The sequence below is a fragment of the Aquila chrysaetos genome, chromosome 2, assembly GCF_900496995.4.
Source record: "Aquila chrysaetos chrysaetos chromosome 2, bAquChr1.4, whole genome shotgun sequence".
NCBI classification, from domain to species: Eukaryota; Metazoa; Chordata; class Aves; order Accipitriformes; family Accipitridae; genus Aquila; species Aquila chrysaetos.
Window position 1 is genome coordinate 74,593,486 of NC_044005.1, and position 26,375 is coordinate 74,619,860.

The following is a 26,375-nucleotide window of genomic DNA, read 5'->3' on the forward strand; positions in this document are numbered from 1 at the left end:
TTTTTTTTTTTTAAGGCAGACCTTTCAGAGTAGAAATATCTCCTAAAAACCCATTAAATCTCACTGACAAAGCAGAACTGATCTATTTTTACTTAAGGATAATGTAAGGTGACAAGATCACACGACAGAAAAGGAATTATTTGAAAGCAAAACAATCAGATAGTAAAAATGCAGAGACGAGGATATTTTTCTGCACTTGTGTACATAACAAAAACATCCTCAATTTAACTGCAACAGGGAAAAAAATTTTTTTTAAATATCTCTGAAAAATTAATGGAGTATTTGTTACTGCTGCAGGAATTCTTAAGACTCATTCTAACATGCATCACCAAACAATAATAATTCTGCATCTTCTTTTGTGGCCTGTGTGACTTCCATGTTAAGCCACAAATAAAGAAAAAACCCCATCAGATTTCATCTGTAAGAAGAAGTGGAATGCATGTTTGTAAAAGCTGTTTATTAAATATTATTTGTAGTACTACGGTGCTCAGGCCCAAGTCAGGGACCGGGATTCCATTTTGCTTGGTGTTCTATGAAAATTAAAAAAAACCCAAAACAAACCCACAATCCTTATTTTACTGTCAAAACACCAAGAACATTTTGATTCTGTGGGCTGTATTTTAAACTGCATGAGGAAAAGTTAAAGAGCTGCCAAAAGAACAGGGAAGTTCAATATATTCAGGACAGTTTTCCTCTACTTTCAGACTCTCTAACTGCTAAAATTTCTCTATTCCTTGGTTTATAGTTTTAGTGATGTCATATGTAAGTATACTTTCTTTTATGTAAACAACAACGGAAATTAAAATGTTAATCACATTATTCACGTAGCCCTTTGTTGCGAGAACCACCTATGAGAGATATTACAATACATATTTTACATCGCTAAGAAAAGACTCAAGTCACTTTATTTTTTAAATCTTTATTAGATGGTAAATACGATTTCATTGCCATTTTAATTATTTGAAGTGTGGATTTAAAATAAAGCTGAAACACAGAGTGGTTATTGTTATAAAAACTAGGAAAAGGGAGACACCCGTACATTTTGAAATATATAAAGTGAGCATAGCTACAGATCAAATGATCAAATCTAGTATGCATGATTTTACTTTAAAAAAAAATAAAATAAAATCTGTACTACAAAATACATTTACCCTCACAATTACAGACCACATGCTGGATTATGATTTTAATGATTTTTACCACATTTGATAATTGTACGTCAAAATGCACAGCAACTAGGCATCCGATTTTTATCACTTTTTGTAACATGACTTTATGGAATTATGTGACATTTTAGCCTCCTTTCTCTAACCTTTCACGGTTACATTTGTGCAATAAAGCAGACGGGTGGTTGCAGCAAGCTTTCTTACCGTGCCAAGCACAAAGCTCAAGCAGTAGGCTTGTATACCGAGCTCGGGGGCCTTGGAAACATATGTATAAAAAAAGCTCAACTCAGCCTCCCCTCAGTTGCCCAGAAATACAGTTTCAATTGAATTTTATTAAAAGTTATACAGTTGAGACCTTCAGGGTCTTTACACACAAAATATTCTTTGTCTAGTTTCTACGGGATTTCAAACATACTTTTGGCCTTGCTTCACAAGTTACGTTAGTTAATAATCGGGGCAAAATAAATATTAAAAAATGACAGCTTCCCCCGTTTACATCGATCCCTGCTAAATCCATTCTTATTGTCCACAAACACGTTCGTTCCTGCAAGGCCCCAGCTCGACCTGAAAAAGCACAGATGCACTGCAAACCATAAAGACAAGTAATCACGCTCCTTTAAACCCCTTCCTCATCGGATACCGATTTTTTTTTAAAGGTAATTATCAGTGGACATTTGCTTTGCTTTTATTTTCTTTTCCTTTTTGACTGCAAGCAGCAAATAAACAGTTACAGCACAAATCGGAACGTTTATTCGGTACCGTCACGCTACCGAACATTAAATAAATAAACGACTTGATCGCTAATCAGGCTCCGTACAACGTTGCAGCCTTTCAGGAACCTTCGGCACATTATTGATCCGCTAGTGAATTACCTCCAGTTCAGCCATAGGTTGCAGGCATCACCATCCCTCGCTTGTCCTCGCGTTGACAACACTCCTCCTCCTCCTCCTCCTCCTCCTCTTGCCATCGCTCCTAGAAGCCAGAAGATTCGTCAGTCCCGCACGTCTGGTTCGGTTGGCGGCAAGAACAATGAATAAAATCGTTAATAGCTGTTTGGGTTTGGGGTTGGTTTATTTTGGTTTGGTTTGTTTTTTTTTTTTTTTTTTAAAGGAAACTTCTCAAACCGAGCACCCTGCCAGCCCTTCGCCCTGCGCCCCCGTGGCGACGGCCCCACGCAGAGCTGCCCGGGCCAGCCCCGCCGAACGACGGCGGAAAAGCGCGTTTCTGCCGATTTCGTCGGGGTCGTTTCCCGCCCCAAACCCAAGGCACGACCCCGGGCGCGACGCCGCAAGAAGGAGAAAAGACCCACCAACGCCTGACACCGGCACTTACGCGCAGATGCCACCGCCTCAGCGCCCCGAGGGCCCTGACGGGCTCTGAGGGAGCCCGGGGCCGCCGAAACCCCGCGCCCGGGAGGGGCCAGGCGACGGGGGAGCCGCGGAAAGGGGAAGGAGCGGGGGGGGGGGAGGAGGAGGAGAGAGGGCGGGCCGGCCTTCCTCAGCCCGCCTCCCCAGCGGGGCCGCGCTCCCCGGGGGCATTTTGGCTTCGCTCGCTTCCCATTTCTGCGACACTGAAACTCGGTAAATTCCAGCCTCCCCGCCGCCGCCGCGAATAGCCGCTGCCCGCCCCCCCCCCCCCCCTCCCGCTTCAACCCGCCCCGCCGCAGCCCCTCCTCCCCGTGCGTCGTATCCCTCCGCGCTCCAGCCGCCCCGCACCTCGCAGAGAAAGCGCCTTTCAGCCGCCAGCCCGCCGCCTTCCCGCCCACCCCGCCTCTGCCGCTCCGACATCTTCTGCCTCAGCCCGCCCGCTAATAAAACACGTAGCGCTCGCCCTCGACCCCTTCCTTCCCCCCCCTCAGCCGGGGGCCGCCGTAGCGGCGGCGGGGCGGGAGAAGGGGGAGGCTAGGAGAACCCAGCTTTCTCCCCCCCCCCCCCCCTCCCCTTTTCCCCGCCTGGCCGCCGGGGACTGAGGGGCGCGGGGGGAGGGGCGGCGCGAGGGGCCGGGAGGGCTGAGGAGGGGGGCGCGGAGGAGGAGGAGGGGACTCTTTCTCCGGGCGGAGGGATCGCGCTCGCTCGCGCTGGCTGGCAGCGGCGGCGGCGGCGGCGGCGGCGTTGGCGGCGGGTTGCTGTGAGTTGTTGTTTCCTCCTCCTGCCCGTGGGTTGAATGGTGGAGCCGAGACTCTTCCTGGTGAACGAACAGTGACAGCTACCGGGCGGGCGGACGCGTTTCGCTGGGCCCCGACGCTGCCGCGGGAGCGCGGCCCGAGCTCCCCCCCCCCCCCCCCCTCCTCCTCCTCCTCCTCCTCCTCCTCCCCTCTCTCCTTCCTCCCCTCCCCTCCCCGGTTTTCGCCTCGCCATGTCCGGGGACGGCGGCAGCAGGCACACGGCGGAGCTGCGAGCGGGTGAGTGCCGGGGGAAGCCGCCGTGCGGGGCGGCGGGAAGCGAGCGGGGGCCAGAGAGGGGCGGCGGGGAGCGGGGAGGGGGGGGAGAAAGAAAGAAAGAAAGAAAAGCCCCGCGGGGAAGGGGCGAGCTGCAGCCCTCACCGCCTCTCCTCTCCCCTCAGAGCTCTACTTCCTCATCGCTCGCTTTCTGGAGGACGGACCCTGCCAGCAAGCGGCTCAGGTAGGGGAGGGAGGGAGGGAGGGATGGATGGATGGATGGCGCCGCCGGGCCTGGCGGGGAGGGGGGCGGCCGGGCAGGGCGGGCGGAGCGCTCGCAGCCTTGTCCTCTTTCTTTCTTATTTAAAAAAAAAAAAAACAAAACCGGCCCCCGTTTCTTATCCCCCCCTCCCTCCCTCCTTTTGTTGTTGCTGCAGGTCCTGATCCGAGAAGTGGCGGAGAAAGAGGTAAGCGGCGCCGCGCACCCGGCGCTCGCCCCGCCTGCGGCCTCCCTCCCCCTTCCCTCGCTCTCTCCCGCTTCCCCCGCCCCATCCCGGGCGCTGCTGGGGGGCTCCCCGGGGGAGGGAGGGCAGCCGCTCACGGGGGTGTCTGTCCTCTCTTCCCTCCACCGCTAGCTGCTGCCCAAGCGGACGGACTGGACCGGCAAGGAGCATCCCCGGAGCTACGAGAACCTGGTGAGAGGAGCGGCCGGCCGCGGTGCGGCGGGCAAAGTTGCTTTTTTTTTTTTTTTTAAGTTCCCCCCCTCACTCTCCCTGAGCAGCCCAGCAAAAAAATTGAATTTCCCGCAAAAAGAAAAAAAAAAAAGATACAACTTAAAAAAAAACCACCACAAAAAAACTTTGGAGATTTTTTTTTTTTTTTTAAAAGAAAAATACCACCCTCGGCGCTCTCCTCCTCCCCGCTCTCGGCCCTGAAGGCAGGCGCCGTGTGGGGAGGGGGACGGACCCCGCCGGTACCTCCGGAGCGGTGCCGGCGGCGCGGGGGTAAATAACAACAAGCGCCCTAAAGCGAGAGCCCCGGCCTCGCCGGGCTGGAAATAGAGGGACGTCACGGACGTGGTGCGGGCAGGCGGGAGCCGCGCGGGGCGGGGCCAGCGCGGGGCGGGGCCAGCGCGGGCAGTCAGCAGGCAGGCAGCTGCCGGAACCGGCCGGGCCGCCAGCAGGGGGGGGGCGCTCTCCGCCGCCCGCCCGCGCACACACACGCACAGACACACACACGCACAGACACACACACGCACAGACACACACACGCACACACAATGGCTCCGCGCTGCCGCTGCGCACCGGCCCCCGCCGGCTCCCTCCGCCGGAGAGAGGCCGCGGGTGGCCGGCTGTGAGGTGGGGTCCCAGGTGGCCGTGCTGTGACGGGGTTGGGGGGGGGGGGATTTTTTTTTTTTTTTCCTTTCTTTCTTTTCTCGCTTTTCCGTCAAGTTGGGTTGGGATCCGCATCGGGAGCGGGTTGGTTTTGAGGTGTCCGTCCCGGTTCGCTGTGTGGCTTTGCGTTTTTTTTAGACACGACTGGTGTCTGGTGTGTAGGCATAACTGGACTTGGCAAGTTCGCGTCGCAAATTTGACTTACGTGGTTTTTTGTTTTGCGGCCTCCCCCTTTTTTTTTTTTTTTTTTTTTAATCTCCCGGTGTCTGCTTGTCATCTCAGGTATAGATCAGTCAGTGATTAAAAAAAAAAAAAAGCATTAGTTGCAGCGGTGTAGCTCTTGCTGGCAGAGAGGGGCCTGGATATTTTTTTACAAATATGTTGTGAACTACAGTAGTTGAGAAAACAGCAATTAAGATGTCTGAATTGTGTCTGTTAGCAACTTGTTGCTGGTATTGTTTTCATTGCAGGTGCACTGTTGTATAATTTAGTCTCTGAATTTCTTTCAGAGGAAGACTGAGCCCTGCTTGTAATGTTCATCAAAGCGAGATTTCCGTTCAGGCTTTTTGCCTGGTCTTAGTAGTTCTGAACTCCAGTACTTCTGAGACTTACACATGTGGAGAACTTTTGAGCTCACACAAAAGGAGACGGAACGGTTCCCATCTGTAACGTGTCTGATAAAGACTGTTGGCATACACGTTATTTTAGTTATATTACAAATGTTACAGTATGCATCGTAGGTATTTACTGTAGTTGGAACGGGTTCACTTGCTGCATTGGTTTTCTCTGGAGCAAGAGGTGGATTGGCCCAGGCATTTTAGTGCATGTGGTGTGGCAGAATTGGTAGCAACTGACTTGTTGAAAACATATTCATACGTACCAGTACTTTTCAATTTTCCTGAAATCAAAGATCATCAAGAAATTCGGTTCCGAAATTCCAAAGTGCCGATACTTTTGCATGACATACTATGCTATTCTTATTTATTTATTTATTTGTAAGACTGGAAGGCCTTATTATCCATTTCAAACAATGGTCAGAAGTTGCTCGGTAAAACTTACCGTGAATCTTTCTCTTCTAGCCTCTAAAATATAAAGAATTGGAGGCGCAGTCTTAGTGTGGAATGGATTTGGGTTTCTTCTATGTAGTCGGAATATAAAAGGATGTGAAGAAAGAGGAAGTGAGGAAAAAGACGTTTTAAAGGTTGAAGTAAGAAGACTTGATGAGAACTAAGTTCGTTCAGACCCTGCTTTCCAGGAAACATCTTTTGTTTGTTGGAACGCAGGTAAAGACTAATTTAGTCAGAATAGGTATGTAATGATGTAAGATGTACTTCCTCAAAATTTGGACTTGATCCTGGATACATATATTTGGAGATGTGATGCTGACTAGGTCCTTTCTGTTTTCCTAGTCTTCTGTTACTAACAAAGTTTTCTTAGACTTCCTGATAAATGTTTGTGTGCCCTTTTCCACCTTGTCCCTACCTAGATGTTGGGAGAGGGGGGGAAAAGAAATGTCCTTGATGTTTCTTGTTCTTGATGCTCTTCTCCATCCTCTCTGTCTGCTCTTGCTTCAGTTGTCAAAGGTGTGTGAACTTTGTATTACTTGACACGTGCAGCCTGTGAAGGCTGGCACGAAGTGTATTTGCAGTGTGACAGTTACATTTTGTACAAAAGAAGTGTCTTTTACAATGTCTTGTTTCATTAAACAAAAACTTGTTTTTCTCAAACCAAAGAATCTTGAGTTTGTAAGATAGAGGCTGATGATGAGCTAACCTTCTGTTTCTTCATTTTTTTTTCATTTAAAAAAAAATTCCAGCTCTAAGATGCTGACTCTTCTGTCTGAGGACGGCATGTTTTGTCATGTTTTGGTACCACTTCTCAGACTTGAATGCCTTGAGCTTTCACTAAACTTCATAGAAGGGGCTGAAGGGAGAAAAGCTAAGAAATAAAAATACCAGTAAATGTAGTGTTAGATGTCTGACTTTTACTCTAGGAGGGAATAAAGGCCCCGTGTAACAGGGGATGGAATTTAATCCCAGGTTTCTGTTTTGTTGTTCACAAAATCGTGCCTTTTATTATACATCTATTCAGGTGGTTGTCTTTTCAAGAGACGATGTTGTTCCTGGTTTTGTCCACATTTTGGAAACATTTATTTAGGAATTCTTATTAGAGTTAGCTTTCTGTTATTAGACTGAAATTCACAGCCTTAGATATTTTATTTCTGTAACTTAATTTGTGTAAATAATGTTAAATCCAATGCAATTTTCATTGTGTAAATTGCTTTCATTTTTCTGTCGGGTCAGTGAAAATAAATGTTTCATTTTCGTATAACCTAACACCATGCTGTGCATGCTTTTAATGCTACAGGAAAATACATGAGTTCAGAAATGCCATTATGTTTTATATTCCTAAGTGATTTTTCTTGAATTCAAATGTTTCTGTATTACATTTTTCTGCAGTCGCCATTTATGGTATAAACTGCTTGAATCTTGCTTTGAGAGTACAGTCTCTTACTTGAGAGTGCCCATCTCTTTTTTACGTCATCAGTATTAAGATTTCTATTCTTTGCTATAACCAAAGACTTTCTGAGAATCGAGTCCCTGGTAGGCCACTTTCGACCTAGGTGTACCATGGATGGTGGGACTCTTCAGTAACAGATCTCAGGATGTTTTGTATTCTCTTGCATTAGTTGTGAAAACTTACTAATTCTAAGCCAGCAATTTTTCTCGTTCTTTTTGAAAGACTGAGGATTTCTCATGATGGGGGACAGAAATTGAGGAGTTTTAAGAGTTAACAGCTCATTTTAGCAGAGCAAGGCAGCCTTGTGAATTGTTTATAGATTGTGGTTAAAGATGTTGTTTAAGTGTTGTGTAGTTAGGCTTAAAACATGTTTGGTAGGGCCTTGACACATGAACAATCTATAGTGCATCATTTGACTCCAGGGTAATTGTTTTTTCATGTTGCAGTTTCACTAGGGGTGTAGCTGCTCTAATTGTATGCTGTGCATTTTTGCTGCATCCTTTGTAGACACGAGTGCTCATCCAGATGTGTGGTTAGCTGGATAAGGGAGCTGAACTGTCTGAAGAATGAACAGTACAAAAATCCTTTTCAGGTGGTTCAGCTCTCCTTTCATGTGCAGCAACGTGGGTCCTACCACCACCATGAGGGAGATGATAGGAGTTCGCGTGAAGGGCTTGGGGAATGCGTTGGGGTTGCTCCTTTGGGGAGCAAAGTGGACTTCAGCTGGATGAAGCTGACTGTTAAGATTCACCACAACAATGTAGAGCTACCATAGAGGGTGGTTGGGTGTTGGGTTTTTTTTTTGTTTGTTTGTTTGATTGGTTTTGGTTTGTGGTTTTTTTGGTGTGTTGGGTTTTTTTGGTTTTGTTGGTTTTGGTTTTTTTTTAAAGGTCTTCCAGGGCACAAGCATCATAGTGTATGTGATCGGAACCATTGTGTTAATTTTCTCTTTCTTATGCAAAATATTCACGTAACTGTCATTTTCTCTGTTGAATTAGAATTTTATTTGTGTTGGTGGTGGTTGAGGAGGAAGAAGGCAGGGAATTCACATCAAGCAGGAAGGTGGCGCAATGGGTTTAGTAGGCAGTATGCCTTTTAGTTCTCAGGAACTGTTTATTACTATTTTGCTAACACTTGTCCCTTCCTCTTCCCCTGCCCACAATAACTAAATATGATTTAAAGTGAAAATGACAAAACGCTATTTTCAGGCCATTCCACTGTTCTTTCTTTTCAGGTTATGCAAAGGTACGTGAAGTTACAAAGAGTATCTGGGGGACTGGGACACGAAGTACATTGATGCTGTATTTCGTTGTTTGTATAATACCTAATATAATCAAGTCTTTTAGGCAGCATTGTGGTTACTGTTTAATAATTCTGTTTCTCAATAAGTAACCAGATAATAAGTTTTTTCAGGAAATCTTGTGCTGTAAAGGTATTCAAAGAAATAGGGAGCAAAAATAAAACTTGCATTGAATCAGAGAGCTGTGTCATCATCTAGATTTTGTTATTAACAGTATTTTGGGGAAAGTCTGTGCAGTGTTTTGGAAGGTGGGCTGAAAGACTTGGCATTGGGGATAAGAAAACCTGTGAAATGATTGTGGTTCTTAGCAATGTTTTTGGTCTCATTACCAGTGCTTCTGTTGGACGTACATCAACTTAAATGATTTCCTTTTAATTCTAAAAGACAAGCATTTCTGTTCTGCAGATTATTCCCATAGCTGGGAATTCAGGTGATGTTAGAGCCTCTCTGTTCAAACTATTGTATTTTGATGAGGAGGAACTCTAGTTCGTTGTGTGAAGTACCACACATTTATTTGTTCCACAGGTAGTCAAGAGGATTGGCTAAGTCAACTGTTTTGTGCTGGTTCTTTCAAACTGAGACTAAGAAACACTGATGAGAGATGGGCTAAAGAGGAATGTCAAGTTTCTAAGGTGTACCTTCTATTAAAAAAAAAACCCAAAAAACCCAAAACCCAACAAACCAAACCCCAAAAACCAAAGCCAACAAAAACCCCACAACATTATGAATGAGTTTAAGATGGGCAATAGCTACAGTGCTAGGTATAGTTGAACATCTTAGGCCGTAAGGCTGAAAATGCTACTACTGTTCATACCTTCTCATATGGCAAGTAGCAAGCTTGTAGCAGTCTGTTTATACTAAGGTTTGAGTTTTTTATCTGCTCTGGCCTCACACCTGTTAAAAGCATTAAACAGTTGAAAAACTAGTATGTTCTTGGGATTGCTGGTTTCATATAGGTCTATTTCATTAGAGGAAAAAGTAATCTCACATTAATATAATAGGCATTCCTGTAGGAAATAGTGGCTCAGTATCCATATGCTTTTAGCTGAAGCATAACGAGAAAGTACATGAGAAATAAACATGCTTTGGGGAAAATGGTTAATTCTCCAATTTTTCCCTCCCTGCTGTTTGTGGCTGCTCCCCCCCCCCCCCCCCCCCAAAAAAAAAAAGCTTCAGAGAAAAGTAATTGCACTTCATTGCAATTCCTAATTTTAAAGTGATAAGGCAGTGGCTGGTGGTACAGGGTACTCAATTAGATTGATAGTCTGATATAGTACAACAATTACTGTAATTCAATTTGGAGCTTGTTTTGGGTAATATGTTACATAGCAGAATAGTTAAAGCTGGGGTAGCTGCTGGTAGTAGTAAGATTGAGCTCTCACATCTTGAAATATAGGTTAGCTGACTGACTTAGATTTTGTTGTTAAATGGCCTTGTGTGGAAGTGTGTTTTTCTGAAAGATATTTACAGTCAAACTTGTAGTTAAGCATGTTAACTGTTAGCATGGGGGGGGGGGGGGGAACCCAACAACAATACTTTGGAGAACATTTTGGTATGCACACTGCTTACAGCAGGATCCAGAATAGCGTCATATTTTACTTGATGTCCAAAACACTGGCAGCGAATAACTGCATTATGTATTACAAATTTAACTAAAGAGTCTAGGTCAAATCATGATTCTGTAGATGCATTCATTGTGATTCTGATGCTGAATTATTCTGCAGAGTCATGCAGAATGAAAATATAAGCACTTGGGTCTATTTCAAAGGTAGTAAAGATTTGAATGTTAGTCCAAATAGCAGTGTAGGTGCATTTTTTGTATTCCCATGCTGTTTGTTTGGAATAAATAAAGTTGGGGTAGTAGGTAAAGGGTGAGGTTGAGAGTAATGCTGCTTCTTATTTTCTAGAAAATATTATTTGTGCTTAAGAGCTGAAAATTTTGTACTTGCTAACAGAGTTCTGATTTTTATTACAGTAAAGTTTAAGAAATGTTACTAACTTGTCTTATGTGAAAAGTCTATTCGAACAAAAAGAGAGTTCATTACTATACTTGTAAAAGTGTATCATCGTCTGTGCATTTCTATTGGAGGAAAAGAGCAGAATTAGATGTTGCAGAAAGCCTAACAGGAGGAAGGAAACGAACTAGAATTTCAGCTAGGTGGGACTGGCAGAGAAAAAAAAAATCTGTGCTGTTTACACACTGTTTGACATCACAGTTTTGGCATAAAATTTTAAAATTCCTGTTTGTAGAGTCCAGTTTTCACTTTTCATTTAGAGCTATATGAATTTTAAATACTTGTACATCTGTTATTTTTTTCCTTTTGCTTTTACTTTCTCTTCTCGGAATCAGATTGATATCAAGACAAATTTCCATCATTCTATTGAGTTGTTACGAGCTTTTCTGTCTCTGACAAAGCTTGTAAACTCATTTAAAAAAAAAAAGTTTTCTTTTTTTGTCACTTATATCTGACTTAAAAGTACTCTTGACAGGAGTTTTTTTGTAATTATTGTTTGTTTTAGGAGGAGGACAGAGGGTGGTAGCTATATTTTACGTTGGTTCTAGCTTCTTTTTACAGTTTGTCAGTGCAAGAATTGTCTCCTGGTAGGCTGCACCACCTAAGAACAATCCAAATAATTTTAGCTTTCAAGCCACTCTTTGTTGTTTAATGTATCGAATAAACTTCCTTACTTTGTCCTTTCTTGACTTGTTGCTACCGCATTGTGGTTCTCTTTTCTGCAATTTTCTTTTTCTTTTGTTTTTTGTTTTTTTTTTTCCTTTTTCAAAAGGGAGGAATCAGGACTAAGGTGAATTTCTGTTAGGCACTTCTTTCATTTGTAACTTTTACTGTAATGCTATTAGTCACACATACAAATTGGCACTGGAACAGGCTTCCTAGAGAGGCGTCCATGCTCCAAGCCTGTCAGTGTTTAAGAGGCATTTGGACAATGCCCTTAATAACATGCTTTAACTTTTGGTCAGCCCTGAGGTGGTCAGGCAGTTGGACTAGATGATCGTTGTGGGTCCCTTTCAACTGCAACTATTCTATTAGTATTGTTAAAAGAAAATTATTTTTTTCTGATGGAGAAATACTTTACCTGGAGAAAACTTAAGTTCCACCATTTACTTCTTTATAGCAGGACCATAAGGGAAAGAAGTAAGTCCAAGTAAAACCTATAATGAAATAAGAGGGTTTTTCCCTAGCAGGTTTTGCAGTGAAATGAAGCCTTTTTAATTTTTAAAAGTTTCTTGTGTGTGCCTTAGTCTTATATAGGAAATTGGGAGTCAAATATTGACTGTGTATGGTTCATGAAATAGTTTTATAAACTTTCTGGAACTGACAAGTGTTTAGATTGCCAGTGTCACTTTTTTTAAGTGTACAGCTCAGTCTAGTATTGTTGAATCTGTTTGTTAATGAGCTGGTTGCAAATGCTACTTAGTAGCGAACAGTGGTTATTCAGACAAATGCTGTGCAGAAGCATCACAAAACTACTGCGTAACTTGGCATAAATAGCTGTTTTCACACAAATGGACTTAAATGAGGAGAGACTATAGTGTGGGTGTAAGGTATATATTAAGATTAGATCTTTAATAGCTACGAGCAAGAATAATACAAATAGATCCCCCTTTTTCAAAACATTTGCTTTAAAAACTGCAGGAGGAATTGAGCCTACCTAGTTTATGCTAAAATAAAAAAGTGAACACATGGCTTATGACAAATCATGAGAAGTATGACTCAAGATGTCAGCTATCTGTAGTTTTGGAACGTGTCAAAGCCGATTTGCTTCATTTATGTTAGATTTTGTGCATTTGTGAGGATATGTAAAACTGAAGGGTCTGGAGCAGGATAAAATGACAACTGTATTGCATATGTAGTTCTAATATTTGTGGTTAAACCAAAAAAATCAGTAATTATTAGTCTTTGAGAGACAAGTTTGGATTCTGCAGACATGAAGTCTGGTTTCAGATAGAATTATACGAAGGGCAGTTTTTGTTAAGTTTTTGTGCTCCTTTTGATAGGAGCGGAGGAGACAAAAGCTAAGGAAATGGGTCAGGGCTGTTGATGGCAGAAACTACATAGCTTTGTCACTTCTTACAGATATTCTGGTATTTTAGGGCTCTCAAGCGTGTATTTTGACTGTGATTCCTCCTTTAAGTAGAAAAAAGCAAGTTTTATGTGCATGTTACTGGTAAGAAAAAATGAATCAGAATAGCAGGTTCTGAATTCAGTGGATGATTTTTTGCCACTCTTCTAACAGGGTGCCTGTCTGAAGACATAGTTCATTTAAAATTATTAAATTCAGAGTGGCACAATCAACTGTAAATTTATTAAAAAAAATTACTAATATTTAAAAAAAATCCTTTTTCTTTTTTTCACTTGTGTGAATTTTTAAGTCATTTAAGGCAAATTCAAACAGCTTGCAAGGCCTTCTACGAAAGTAATATAATTCACAGAAGGAAGGCCCCGCTTTCCTGGAAACAGCTAAACATTTGTCTGCCGATGGGAAGTAGCGAGTGAATTCCTTATTTTGCTTTTCTTGCCATGCAGCTTTTTTGCTTTACCTATTAAACTGTCTTTGTCTAAACTCATGAGTTTTTGCTCTTTCACCTTTCTGATTTTCTCCCCCACCCGACTGGGTGGGAGCGGGTGAGTGGCTGTGTGGGGCTGAGCTGCTGGCCAGGGTTAAACCACGGCAGGAGCAAAAGAGAAAACATTTCCTCCTTCACTAGAAGGTTGTGTTGTTGTTGATGGGAATTACTGGTGTAAGCAAGGCTTTTCCAGAGCCTTGGTTTCAGATAGCAGTACTCTTTATGTGAACAAACTGCTAGAATATATGAAGCGATTACAGTGTGTCAGCAAGATAGGAGCGCATTTGATGAAGAACGAGGTATATTCCTGTTAATTGGGTGTAATACAGAAGCGTCGTTCTGCCTAAAATGTCAGTCACAGCCTTCTCTAGTTGCAGAATAACAAAACATCACAAGCTTTTACTGCAGTACGTTTTTTCCTCTGCAAAGTAAAACTGTGAAGACATGTCTCAGGCTGTGCGAAGGATAAAACTACTGCATGCCAAATCCTGTACAAGAACTGAAGAAAACTGAGTTTCTGTCCTCCCTCTTAATTTTATTATTTTAAATTCTCTTTGTTATAGTCTAAGCTGACAATAGCTTATGCCTTTAAAAAAAATGCTATTTCTTAATGGAAAGCTTTATGTTAATAGGATATTACTGTTGTTGCATTTTGAAGCTTTTTTCCTTGTTATATAAGATGGTCTTCTGATCTAGAATTATAGTAGTTCAAAAGAATGAGCTGGTTTTGTCTGGGCAGTCATTAATACTGGTTCAACATTGTTATAATCAAGGGCTGAGAAGATTGTTGCTGATAACAGGAGCTTGTTTTAGTACTGAGCAGTTGAAAACTGAGCAGTTACAAAAACTAGGCATGTTTTTAGCCTAATAGAGGACCACGTAGACCGATTTTAATGTTGAATTACTTAAGCCCACATTTTTGTTTAAAAGCTTTAGATATTAAAAACAAAAAACAGTTGTGGAGCTTCGACAAGGTCTTGTAACTTAGGTGAGTTGAGGCAGAATGTTTTTGCATTGTCTGCTACACAGCTATGTTATGTATTTGGTACATGTGAATCTTCCAAAAATTCTGTAAATGTTGTTCTCCTTACAATCTTTGTCTCACCTTTATCTTACAGTAACTTAAATTGATCACTATTTAAATATAATACTGAATATATACATTTTGTACTGTGATTATAAAGGAGCTTATTAGACTATGACCAACTGTGCCTTAAAGTCAGAAAGTAGTAAATACCAACAGTTCTTTGTATGAAGTGGCATGTGCTGAATAAAAGAATTAATTAGGACCAGCTGGAACAAATTATTGTACTTAAAGGTCATTATTTGTTTTTATCCTTAATATACTATAGTTTTCTTATGAATTTGTGTATTAATATGGGGGAAAAAAAGATTAAACCAGTAATTCTTCAAAAATACTATGTTCCTTATCAAATTTTTTTGTTTGCTCTTTCATATAATAGGTGAAATATTACAGACACTTGGCACCTGATCACTTGCTTCAAATATGCCATCGGCTTGGACCGCTTCTAGAGCAAGAAATTCCCCAAAGTGTCCCTGGAGTGCAGACGTTATTAGGAGCTGGCAGACAGTCTTTGCTTCGTACAAACAAAAGTATGAAAATTTTATGAGAATTTTGAGAGTTCTTGATATATTATGCCTTTTCTGTGTTTTTGCATGAAAAAACGCCTACGTTTTTTTGTGTAATTTTTTAAAAACAGGTTGCAAACATGTCGTATGGAAGGGATCTGCTCTTGCTGCACTACATTGTGGGAGGCCTCCAGAGTCCCCTGTAAATTATGGCAGTCCACCTAGTATAGGTAAGTCAATTTTATTCTGGCATTGCCATTGTAATACCTAACTTCCAGTGTCATTGATTATAGTGATGATGAGAGCTAAGTAGTAGCTCTGTTTGTATTTGTCTTTGTCGTATACCTTACCTTTAGTATTATTTTTATTAAGATGTTGTGTTGTTATATTTACCAGTGTGTGTGTGGGGAAAAAAAAGGGTTTTGTAAATTCATCTACTAGTTCTGCTCTGAAGCTAATTTTGTCTTTGAAGTATGAAATGGAATAAAATATATTTCAACAGTGAATACATAGAAATAAAACTCTTTTTCTTAAAGATGTAATAAAGCTGTAAGTAGATAAATAATTAGTACTATATAACAACTTAAAACCAGGACAGTATAGCCTGCACCCATTGTTGGGGAGAATAAGTCATGTAGATTGGTAATGGTTTTCTTTGGAAAGATTTGAGTGTCTTGTAGAAGTTATTCTCTCTGGTCCATTCAGTAATGTTGTAGCTATGCTTCAGTTTGCTGTGCTATTATCATGAAGCATACATGCGCTGTCTGTACCATTGAAAAACTGGGAAGCTGGAGGTTGGAGGTATTCTTTTTTTCTTTTTTAGTTATTATCTTTAAGCTCTCATATGGTCACTAAAACATGTTCATTGGCTTTCAACCTTTTAACAAGAAGATACATGTTTTTTTAGTTGCTAGAAGAATCAGGATGTGTGGTATTTTGGGAGATTCTTTAAGGACCATCCTTTTTGTTTTGTCATGGATAGGAAAATGGGCAAAATCACTTGTGTCTTTTCATCTTTCTATGCTGATGTCCAGGGAAGGGGGAGTGATCAAGACCAAATTACCGGTGTGGATTATACAAAACCAGTAGTGGTTTATACCAAAATGGTAGTTTCAGATGGATGTGCAGTGTTGGATTACAGTGGGCAGAGAATATTCAGTTGATTGGCTCCTGATCAGGTGCAGCTGCTGCAAAGACACAGGTTTTGGTCTTGGCAAAAACGAGGAGACTAAAGGTATATTGGGGAACTAATGAATAACAGTGTACAAATATATAGGCAGGTGCTTTTTGCAACAGACATTTTTAATGTGGTAGCTTGCCATTACAGTTTTTCAATCTCTAAACTCCTTTTGGAGGCCATTGGTAGCCTGTAAGTTTTCCATTAATTGGGAGATAAATATATATTTTATGTACTTTTATATGTATGTATATATATATGATAGAGCTTAATTTGGGCTATTTATATTATTTCTAATGTTGAAGAAACTCAAAATCAAATCTCAAAATGCATACCATTACGCTTTACCCAGAGAATTACAGTTCTCTCGTAACAGCTGAAGCAGAAGCATGCTACAGCTAAGAAGCTCTTAAGTTGAGCACAGCCAATTTTGACTTGTTCAGATGGCAAAGTATTTGGTGTCCTAGTAGCTCTTTCATTTTAAAGCACGAGTTGCATGTTTTCCATGATATTTCTGTAGTTGCTTGGAATATAGGAAGAGAACATGGTTTTGTTGGGTGTTCAGAGCCAAGTTTTCAGAACCTCCTCAGCTAGTATGCATATTGGTCATAGGTGGTTCGCTTGAACTGTCATGTAGCACCTGCATCCGTTCAGTGTGGCTTTGTTTACAGCTTCTGTTTTGGTATTCATGTAGAGAGTTGTTTCTGTGTTGTGCTCTAGATGTGGGGGAGAAAATGCTTGTTGCTGAATAGAATAATGCCCCTCTTGATTGGCTGTGCATTGGCTTTAAGATTTTAAACTTGGAAAATCTTGGCCTGGATTAGCAGCTATTTCTGCAAGGTGACTGGAGGACAGAGCTTTCTAATAGTTGAGATTTCTTTAGTGGTTGCCTTACCTTTTCCTTTACTTGGGAATACATTTTAAAACATGTTGGAGAAATCAGAATGGAAGAGTACTGTTTTGCATTGTACTGTAGCTTGGTCCATGGTATATAGTATTTAAAGGAAAAAAGACCAGTGTATGAAATCCATGGCAGCTGGAATTCAAAGAAAGTTGTAGAGTTGCCATGGTAGTGGAACTAAATGTTAAGAAAAATAACTTTCAGACTCTTTTTTAGGGAAGAGCAAGTAAGGCTTTCTAAATAAATGTTATTTTTATTGAACCTTTTGCAGAACACTGAATATTTGCAAAATTACAGTTATTTCAACATACCACTTTTTTCATGACCAATAATTTCCTTTTCCAAACATTGAGATAAGTGCTGGTAAGTGAATGTGAAGTGTATTTGGATTTTTTGGATGTCTGGTTCAGAGCTGTGTGTTAAAGCATTTGTTTTTGATTTATCCTATTCTCATCTGATCCTCTCAATGAAATCATGAACTGGAATGACACTTCTTTTATAAATTGAACTAGAAAATTTTTTTCTGTTTCCCTAAACTTCTCCATTTTCCCCTGGGAAGTCTGTATTTTATGTATTTGCCCAACAAAAAAAAGTTGGAACCTATTCTTCAGGCTGTATGTATTTCAGGTGGAGGACCCACTAATGGTTGAGGAACATAAAAGATACTGAAGTCTTTCTACCTTGTGTAGGAAAACTTAATTTACGTTTCAGTGAACATACAAAAATATTCATTCTTTATGAATATTCTTTAGAATATTCTTTATATAGGATATTCTTTAGAACTAAGTTTTTGTGTGTGTTGTTCCAGCTGCCTTGTAGGTAGCTGGTTTCTATGCAAATATGTACAAATATATACTTCTCCAGAAAACTACAGAATATCTTTAGAACATAATAAAGAGGAACAAAACTTGAATATGGAATAATCTTTGTCCAGTTGCTATCACTTTTGCAACATATCTTATAAAAAGTTGCTGAATGGTTTAATTAAGAACAAAAGAGCTATGTCATATGATAATTTGTTTTGTTAAAGGTCCCGTCTTCTTCGATGCAGAAACAGAAAAAAACCTCTTTCAGTAATTTCCAGGAACTGCTGAAAAAGCACAGAACCAAGGCATAAAGCTTTGAGAGCTTTGAGCTCAAAGCTCTTGGGGAAGCTGGCCACTCAGGTGTGAAGACCTGAATGAGACTGGCTGTTTGCACTAGACAATGAAGAATGTTTTTCCTGACTGGTGAATAATATGCCTTTCAAAAATAGTATTTCATGGTCTTACTGAATAGTCCACTTCAAGAAAAGTTCTGAGGCATTTTGCACTTTTCTCACAGTTTCTTTATTAAATGATGCTGCTGGTTTGGCTGTAAAGAGAATGTGAGGTTCGGAAAGTGGTGTAGATGTCTGTTGTTAGAAATATAGTAAATACTTTAGGCCTAAAAGCTAACCTAAGAGTACTTTGTGTAACTATATTATTCTGTTAATTATAGTTTAAAAAAAAAAAAAAGACAAGACCACCTTGTGTTAAAGGATATGTGTAAAAGTAACATCGTGTTTTATATGTTTATTCAAGTCTAAAGTGAATTATACTAAAGTAAATGTCTTGTTATGTGAGAAGAAATGAGCTATAGAAGTCTTACGGAACTTACACTTGGAGTAAAACACAAACTGAGTAAACATATAGTGAAAGCAAGTGGGATTGCATTGAAGTCAGAGAACAGTTTGGAAATGCTTGAGATTGTACAGCTTTCATTTGTTTTTATCTTCTGCCCTTCAAAATATCTCACTTCCTACCTCTCTGAATTAGTAAGGGTTGGTAGTTACTTTTGTTGAGCAAATTAATATTATATGTAAAGCTTTAGATACATATAGAGTTTTTATATTTTCAGAAATGGTCCAGTGAGGAGTTGGTATACTTCTACCTTCATGAAATGCCCAGAGACAAGTTCTGGCTTGATCAGATTTCTAGGTTAACCACTTTACTTCGTTGATGATCATCTATAAACCAGGAGACTTGGCGTACTGTATAGAGCTTAGAAGTTGAAGAGAAAAACGGTAGGAGGGTAGAAGTCAATTCAAGTTGCTTTTTTTGATCTTGGACATCTTTACAGAAGGGGGAACCCCCCCCCCCCCCCCCCCCCCCCAACAACTCAAAACTGAGTGCTTGATACATTTAGCCTTACTAGCTTGAAGAGTAAAAGGAGGAGTCTAGCAGTCTCTTTTTTTATTATTTTTAACAGCTCTGAATGCCTTGGTATTCATTAGAGGCATGTCTAGCCTCTCAAGTTAATGAAACTTGATTCAATGTGGGTAGAGTTGTAAGTGAAGTATGTTCTTTAGGTGTCCTTCCATGTTTCTTCTGAATCTAGTTCTATTTTTGTGTGACTGGAACGGGAATGAAGGTGGATTCTGTTCTTCAGAATAGAACTTTCATTAGTTAAATACAACTCCAGAAAGGAAGAAAATGGAAAATGAGCCATAATGATTTTTCTGTGTGCTTTTTTAAAATGTAACTTACGCTTGGTACAAAATTCAGTTGGGTTTATCACTGACTAGTGGATAAGGCAGATTACTGTTCCCCATCTTTAAGGCATATTTCATATTCCAGGATAAGACCATGTAAATAAGGTGATGGAATTGGTCACTTTGGTAAAACTAAAATAAGAAAGCCGGGGGCGGGGGGAAATCAGCATAGCTAATACTGCTGTATCTTTCAGCCCCCCAAATTTATCTTCGTTTTACAGGTTGTTGTTTTTCTCTGAGCTGCTTGTTTGGGTGGGAGGTGAGTTAGAGACATTCTAAAACTTTGAAGGCATTCATTTGGTGCCTGTTGCATGCCTTTTGAGTGGGAGAAAAATCTATACTCTTTCTTAAGTTCCACTGAAAACTCCCACCACTTTACCTTCATTAGGACATTTACCTTCTCACAGGAGCCACCCTTGCAGCCCATCCCCTGCTACCAAAACCCCGCCACGCAAACCCAATACAGTCAGCAGCAGAAGGAGCAGTAGGACCTGCTTCTGAATGGGGCAGGGAACCTGGAAAAGCTGAGGTATTCAAAGCCCTCTTGGCCTGGGTCTTCACTGGTAATACCAGCCTTCAAAAATTTCAGGCCCTGGAGACCAGGGGGAAGGTCTGGAGCAAGGAAGACTTTGCCTTGGTGGAGGAAGGTCGGGTTAGGGAATGTTGGAACAAACTACATATGTAAGTCCGTGGGCCCTGATAGGATGCACCCCTGGGTGTTGAGGGTGCTGGCTGATGTCATTGCAAGGCCACTCTTGGTTGTTGTTGAAATGTTTGTGGTGGTCAGGGGAGCTTCCTGAGGACTGGAAGAGAACAAATGTCACTCCAGTCTTGCAGCAGGGCAAGAATGAGATTCTGCAGAACTAAAGGTGGGTCCTCCTCACCTCAGTCCTTGGGCAAGTGATGAAGCAAATACGGACAAGGACGTGGTTGAGAGTAGTTGGGCGTTGATCTATGAAGAAGTCACGCCTGACTAGCCTGGTAGCCTTTTAAATGAGATGCATGGCTTGGAGGATGAGGGCACAGTAGTGAATGTTGCTTATCCTGACTTCAGCAAGGCTTTCTAAACTGGCTCCTGTAGCACTCTCACTGACAGACTGATAAAATGTGGGCAGAAGTGCTGGGCTCAAAGGGTTATGATCAGCGGAATGAATTCCCGTGACTGGCACGAGGGCCAGTCACTAATGGCGTACTCTGGGGGTTGATACTAGAGCCTGTATTGTTCAACATCTTCATTAATAGCTTGGATGATGAAACACCAAGTTTTGCAGGCAATGCGAAAGTAGGAGGAGTGATTGATGGATCAGATGGTCTGTGCTGCTATTCAGGGGGACCTCAACAGGCTGGAGAAATGGGTCAACAGGAATCTCATGAAAGTTCCACAATGGGAAGTGCAGAAGTCCTGCCCCTGGGGAGGAATAACCTCATGCACCAGTAGACGCTGGGGGCCGACTGGCTGGAAAGCAGCTTTGCAGAAAATGAGCTGGCTGTCCTGGTGTTGAACATGTCAGACGTTGAGTCTACAATGTGACCTTGCACACAAAACCCAAGCAGCATCCTGGGCTGCTGAAGGCAGTGCATTGCAGTTAGGTCGAGAGTGTTCCTTCCCCTCTACTCAGCGCAGGTGAGATCACACCTGGAGTGCTGGGTCCAGCTCTGGGCTCCTCAGAGCAAGACAGACATGGACAGACTGGAGCTAGTTTAGTGAAGGACCAGGAAGATAATGAAGGGGTTGAAGTACCTGTCATACAAGGAGAAGCCAAGAGAGCCGGGATTGTTTAGACTTGAGAAGAAAAAGCATGGCGGGGGGGTGTTACCAATGGGTATAAACACCTAAATAGGAGGGTGCGATGAAGATGGAGCCAAACTCTTCTCACTGGTGCCTCCTGGCAGGACAGAGGCGATGGACACAAACGGAAATAGAGGAACTTCAGTTTAAACATAAGAAAACACCTTTTGGCAGTGATGAAAGCTCTGGCACAGGTTGCCCAGAGAGGTTGCAAAGTCTCCATCCTTGGAGGTATTCAGAACCTGACTGGACACAGCCCTGAGCAACCTGCTCTAGCTGACCTTGCTTGAGCAGGGGAATTGGCCTAGATGATCTCTAGAGGTTTCTTTCCACCTCAACTGTTCCTGTGGTATCAGACCATGCCAGTCTTTAAGGCTGGTCATGTTGTATGAAGATGAGCCCAGTTACCTAAAAACTAGAAGTGGATTCATTTTGTTTGGAACCAATTGGTAAACAATTGATAGCAACTTAAATGATAAAATTTGTGGCAAAGTGTTTTTTACATGTTTAAAACATCAACAAAATACGTGGCTTTCTCAGGCATTGGTTTCTCCTGATCAGTTAGTTTCATTATTAAATATGAAGGCTCCTGATTTTGAAACTAAAATGTCATTTGGAAGCAAGTGGTAGATTGTCATCCCGTGTTGCACAACAACTATTTAGTAACATCTGGGTTTTTTTGTTTGTTTGTTTTAAATTTTATTTGTTTGTTTTTAAAGCAGGATCTTATGTGTGAGTAGTAGACAGGCATGTAAAGCTAAGTTAATGTTAATTTCCTTAGCTGGCCAGGCATTGGGTGGGAGTTCTTGCTGTGCAGTGTCCACTTCACAGTGCCTTTCCAGCAAGGAACAGGCAATCTCTATTCTGTTGTTTTCTTTCTTCCTTCCAACCCTTCTCTTCATGTTGGTTGACACACTGTGAGGCCCAGCCAGTGCTCTCTAACCCTTCCTGGGATAAAGTCGCATCCTCCTTCCCTCCCTTAATTATGTATGGTTTGTGGCTCCCACTGCAGCTGTTTAACTGCCTATACCTTATCACTCTTCCTGTGATTAACACCTCTGTTCATACTGACTCATTTGTGTGAGGCCAAGCAAAATTTAAATGAAGACAGAAAACCGCTAATGTGGCTGAAACAAGGGAGATACTAGACTTGCTGACACAAGGGTTTCTAAAATAACTTTTTTTCCAAATGCACTTAAAATCAAGCTAAAATAGATTAGAGACCATATAATGCCTTACAAATGTTGATGCTAGATATGGGCAACAATCATTATAAAACCAAAGGTCTATAATGAGTACAAAGGCATTATTAACTGTAGCCTTTCTCACCTTGGCTTGCACCAGAAAAGTCAACTTTATTGGATGGTTGCAGGAATTTATTCTTGAGACACAGCTTTTTAAAAATTTTTACCTGTACTCTGGAGGAAAGAAATAAATGCTGTTGTGCTAGCAAAGTGTGCAGGTGACACATTAGAGTTGTCAGAGTTTGGAATAAAAAGTGGGAATAGGTCAGAGAAATCAAGCTGGATCACTTGGCAAAGTCAATGAGAGTAAATACAAATGTAGTTAAATGGAAGGGAGTATTGAAGAGCAATGGTGGATGTGAGAATTTTGTTCAAAACAACAACAAAAAAAACAGTTTGAGAAGTCCTCTAAAAATTATATGTTTATGGACAGTGTTCAAACCTGTGGGAGATTGATTCTTCCTTTCTCCCCTGCCAGTTCCGTGGTGTTGGTAAAAAAACTTTTTCCCATAGAATGTAAGTTCATGATACTGTTTTTTTTCCATGTCAAATCACTTTTTAATTCACTTAATTTTATTTTTAACCAGTTTTGGGATTTTTGTGTGTTTTTAAGTTTTGATGAAGGCCAAAGAGTGAGATAGATCCCAGTTTTCTTGTTGCCAGTATCACCGTGTTGCCTCTTATTTCCTCCAGTAGGTTGTTACTGAGCAAGGGGCATTTCACCTGTTGAGTTTCCCAGGGATATGTGAACTAGTAGCAAGTTGCCCATTACCACTTCACATCAGCAAGAATACAATCAGAAATACTGGCTTAGGTTCTGTTAAACTTATCATCTTCAGTGATTTAAAAAAAAAACCACCCAAAACAAACAAACTTGAAGTTTATCTCAAGTACTTTAAAAGGTTTTTCATAAATTCAGATATATATTAAAAACTAAATGCTTATATGAAGTCATTGGTTGTTTTATCCTAAAGAGTCTGCTTACAGTTTTGATTTATTGACAGAACATCTCTGCAAATTAAACTTTTAGTTAAGCTTTTTTCTGTTTTTGTGAGCTGCAGTTTCATTTGAAGGCATTGCTAGAAGCTGATTTCCAACAACCATCTCCATCTTACATTAAGAGCAAACAAAAGGTGACTTCTGAGTAGGTTGAGATTGTTGTGTAAGCTCACTTTATTGTTGTGACAAAGACCTTCCTTATTCTGTTTATGTGTGTGCATGTGTGTGTTAGGGTTTTCTGGGGGGGTGCGGTGGGGGGTTTGTTCGGTTTTTTGCTTGTTTGTTTTTTAAACTGTAGGATGATTTGTCAGAAACCAAAACTAGATTTATCTTGTGACTGAACTAATCTTGGTTTCCTGCTGTCTGAAGTAGACTGTTGGCAAGGAAAAGATTTGTCATAAAGCAAATGCAACTGCATCTTTTTCTTGTATAAGGGGAGGGTGAAGAGGATATAGTAGAGCCTTAAGGCAGTGACGCATTGACTAAAAGTGCCTTGCTCCACAGTTAATGATCCTGTTCCTTCACAAAGCATCTTGAACTAGGAAAACTTCCTTGAATCCTTAGGCTACGTAGGCAGTTAACTGACATGTTTTAGGACTGTTTTTACGGCCTGAGGCCAGTGGGATTGGCAGTTGTCCATACCACTAAGTGCTTTTGCTCCTTACAGAGTAGCTACAATCCAGTTTGCACATTTAATGTAGTTTGACCTGTGCTGACTCATGAACCAGTGTCTGGTTGGTCTGGGCCAAAACCAAGCAATGCAAGAGGTTTGTAGCTGTTTCACAGTTGATGCTAGGAAGTGAATGTGATTCAGTGCCCGGACCCCTGCCCTCGTCCTGCTCAGTTCGCTAGTACAGACATAGCCTTGGTCATCACATATAAAGAATGGCTAACCAGAGTAGTAATGAAAGTATTAGCTACCTCTCTTGGCACTGATAGGTCTTGTTTTTCATGTGTGTGTATTGCTGTGGACATTGCTGGGCATTTATGTTTTTACTTTTCACATATTCAGAAGCTGTAGATCTGAATATATTACCTGCTTTATCACAGATCTGTGGAATATACAATGTATTACTGTTGCCATTCTTTGGTCTAATGATATGGGGGAGCATTTGACTGAATGTCTATGTATCCGTGCATATAAGCATTATACTCTGTTGCTTTATCATTGCATGAGTAGCAGTTTAAAATTAGTAACACTGGGATTTATTTTCTTTACTGAAGTTCTTGATGGAAGATTTCCATTTTGTTAAAACAAAGTAGATTCCTGCTCCTGGATCTTCTTAGCTTTTAAACTTGAAAAAAATACCAAACTCTTTGAACAAGGTTCTGTTAGTCAAAATCAGAATTTTCTGTAAGGTTTTGGTAAATTTATATGTAATTTTTTGTTTGGTGTTTTTTTGTTTGTTTAGCTGTAGTGGGTAGCAATAGTCTTAAAAAAAAAAAAAAAAAGATTGTCTTGCAAGTGGTGGATAAATGTTTGATTGTATAAATCTCAAAAACCAGGTTGCCTTGGAGAAGATTTGAATGTTTGCTGATCTGTAGATGATAGCTGCGTGGAAGCTCTTAGACTTTGTTACATTTGAGGTAGTTTACTCATCCATGGAAGCTGTCTCAGTCGTCCTGAATTTCTTACAGTAGGTATAAAGTGAGAAGCATATGTTTGGGCAATTAAAGTTGAAAGTTGTATTGCATCTTTATGCTCTGCTTGCAGTTTGGTACTTTTTTGCACATCTGTATCATAGGCTACTTTTTTGTATGTATTTTTCCCTAACTGCGGCAAAATGAGAGAATTACTATAGTAAGCTGTTCGTATGGCAAGTGGTCCAGTGTTGAAAGAAACTTTCCATCCTGGAGAAGTATTTTAGTTTATGAACCCAATATAAATGCCATGTCTTTTTTTTTTTTCTTTCCCTATTTGGTAGTGGATACCCTGTTTTCAAGAAAACTAAATGGAAAATACAGACTTGAACGTCTTGTTCCAACTGCAGTCTATCAACATATGAAGATGCACAAACGAATTTTAGGACACTTGTCTTCTGTATACTGTGTAACTTTTGATCGGACTGGCAGGCGAATATTTACTGTAAGTACAAAATCTTTATTTTTGTAGATTTTTTTTTTTTTTTAAGTACAGATAGCATGTCACTGAATTGTTTCCAAAAACTAAATGTACTGATGTTGTGTATCAAGAGTAGGTAAATGCTTTACTACTGTTACTCTCATATATGCTTTTTAATAGCCATGCTGGTTTGCATGTTAAAATCATTTTGGAATACATGTCTGAAGGTTAGATGTGATGGTGATTGCTGATCTGTGTAGTTCAGTCAGAAAACTCGGGTTATTTTCAGTGGAAAGGATTTACCCTATGTAGGTTCTTTCCTCTGGACTTGTTTTCTCTAGCAAAAACATAAGCAAAAGAAAGGACCACCACCACAGAATTTGATTAGGAAGTCAGAGAGGACAATCAGTATGTAATTAAAGATTATTTTGACTCTTCTATTAACTTTTGTTAAATTTAAAGCACGAGTATTAAGTTTAACAGTCTGGTGATGCACTTAGGTTTGGTACCGCATGTTGAAGGAAGCTAGGAAGCTGAAAACTCCCATGGTGTGTTGTAACAGATGTTGGTTCACAAGGAATTAGCTTTATGAGATCCCAGGAACTTTTTTTTTTTTTTTTTTTTGTACCAGTGTTCTTAGTATTTTTAACTGTTGGCTTTTTTGTTGTTGTTAAGAAAAAAAAAATATTGGATGGATGTCTGAAATCAGTACTGAAATTGCAAGTTTCCCAAGGCATGGGAATTATAAAAACAGAT

At 40.8% G+C, this 26,375-nt stretch overlaps 1 protein-coding gene and 1 long non-coding RNA gene across 6 annotated transcripts in view; one reads left to right on the forward strand and one right to left on the reverse strand.

Moving 5' to 3' along the window:
- Positions 1 to 903: 903 nt before the first annotated feature.
- On the reverse strand, positions 904 to 3,781 carry LOC115336493. 3 transcript variants are annotated; one of them, XR_005931586.1, is made up of 3 exons: positions 3,709 to 3,781; positions 2,882 to 3,350; positions 904 to 2,171 (listed from the first exon to the last, which is right to left on the reverse strand). It is a non-coding gene; the product is annotated as an uncharacterized LOC115336493 (long non-coding RNA). The 3 variants fall into 3 exon arrangements; XR_003921797.2 differs by lacking the exons at positions 2,882 to 3,350; positions 3,709 to 3,781 and adding an exon at positions 2,499 to 2,817 and having other exon boundaries at positions 904 to 1,730; positions 2,039 to 2,171; XR_005931585.1 differs by lacking the exons at positions 2,882 to 3,350; positions 3,709 to 3,781 and adding an exon at positions 2,499 to 2,872.
- Positions 3,347 to 26,375, forward strand: part of LOC115336466 (pleckstrin homology domain interacting protein) — a 121,258-nt gene continuing 98,229 nt past the window's right edge. For all 3 annotated transcript variants that reach the window (XM_030003449.1, XM_030003460.1, XM_030003471.1), the window contains exons 1-7: positions 3,347 to 3,567; positions 3,729 to 3,787; positions 3,981 to 4,010; positions 4,179 to 4,238; positions 14,809 to 14,959; positions 15,067 to 15,165; positions 25,483 to 25,643. In XM_030003449.1, coding sequence (XP_029859309.1) covers positions 3,522 to 3,567; positions 3,729 to 3,787; positions 3,981 to 4,010; positions 4,179 to 4,238; positions 14,809 to 14,959; positions 15,067 to 15,165; positions 25,483 to 25,643 — 606 coding nt within the window. In that variant the 5' untranslated portion in view covers positions 3,347 to 3,521. The remainder of the gene's footprint in view (positions 3,568 to 3,728; positions 3,788 to 3,980; positions 4,011 to 4,178; positions 4,239 to 14,808; positions 14,960 to 15,066; positions 15,166 to 25,482; positions 25,644 to 26,375) is intronic.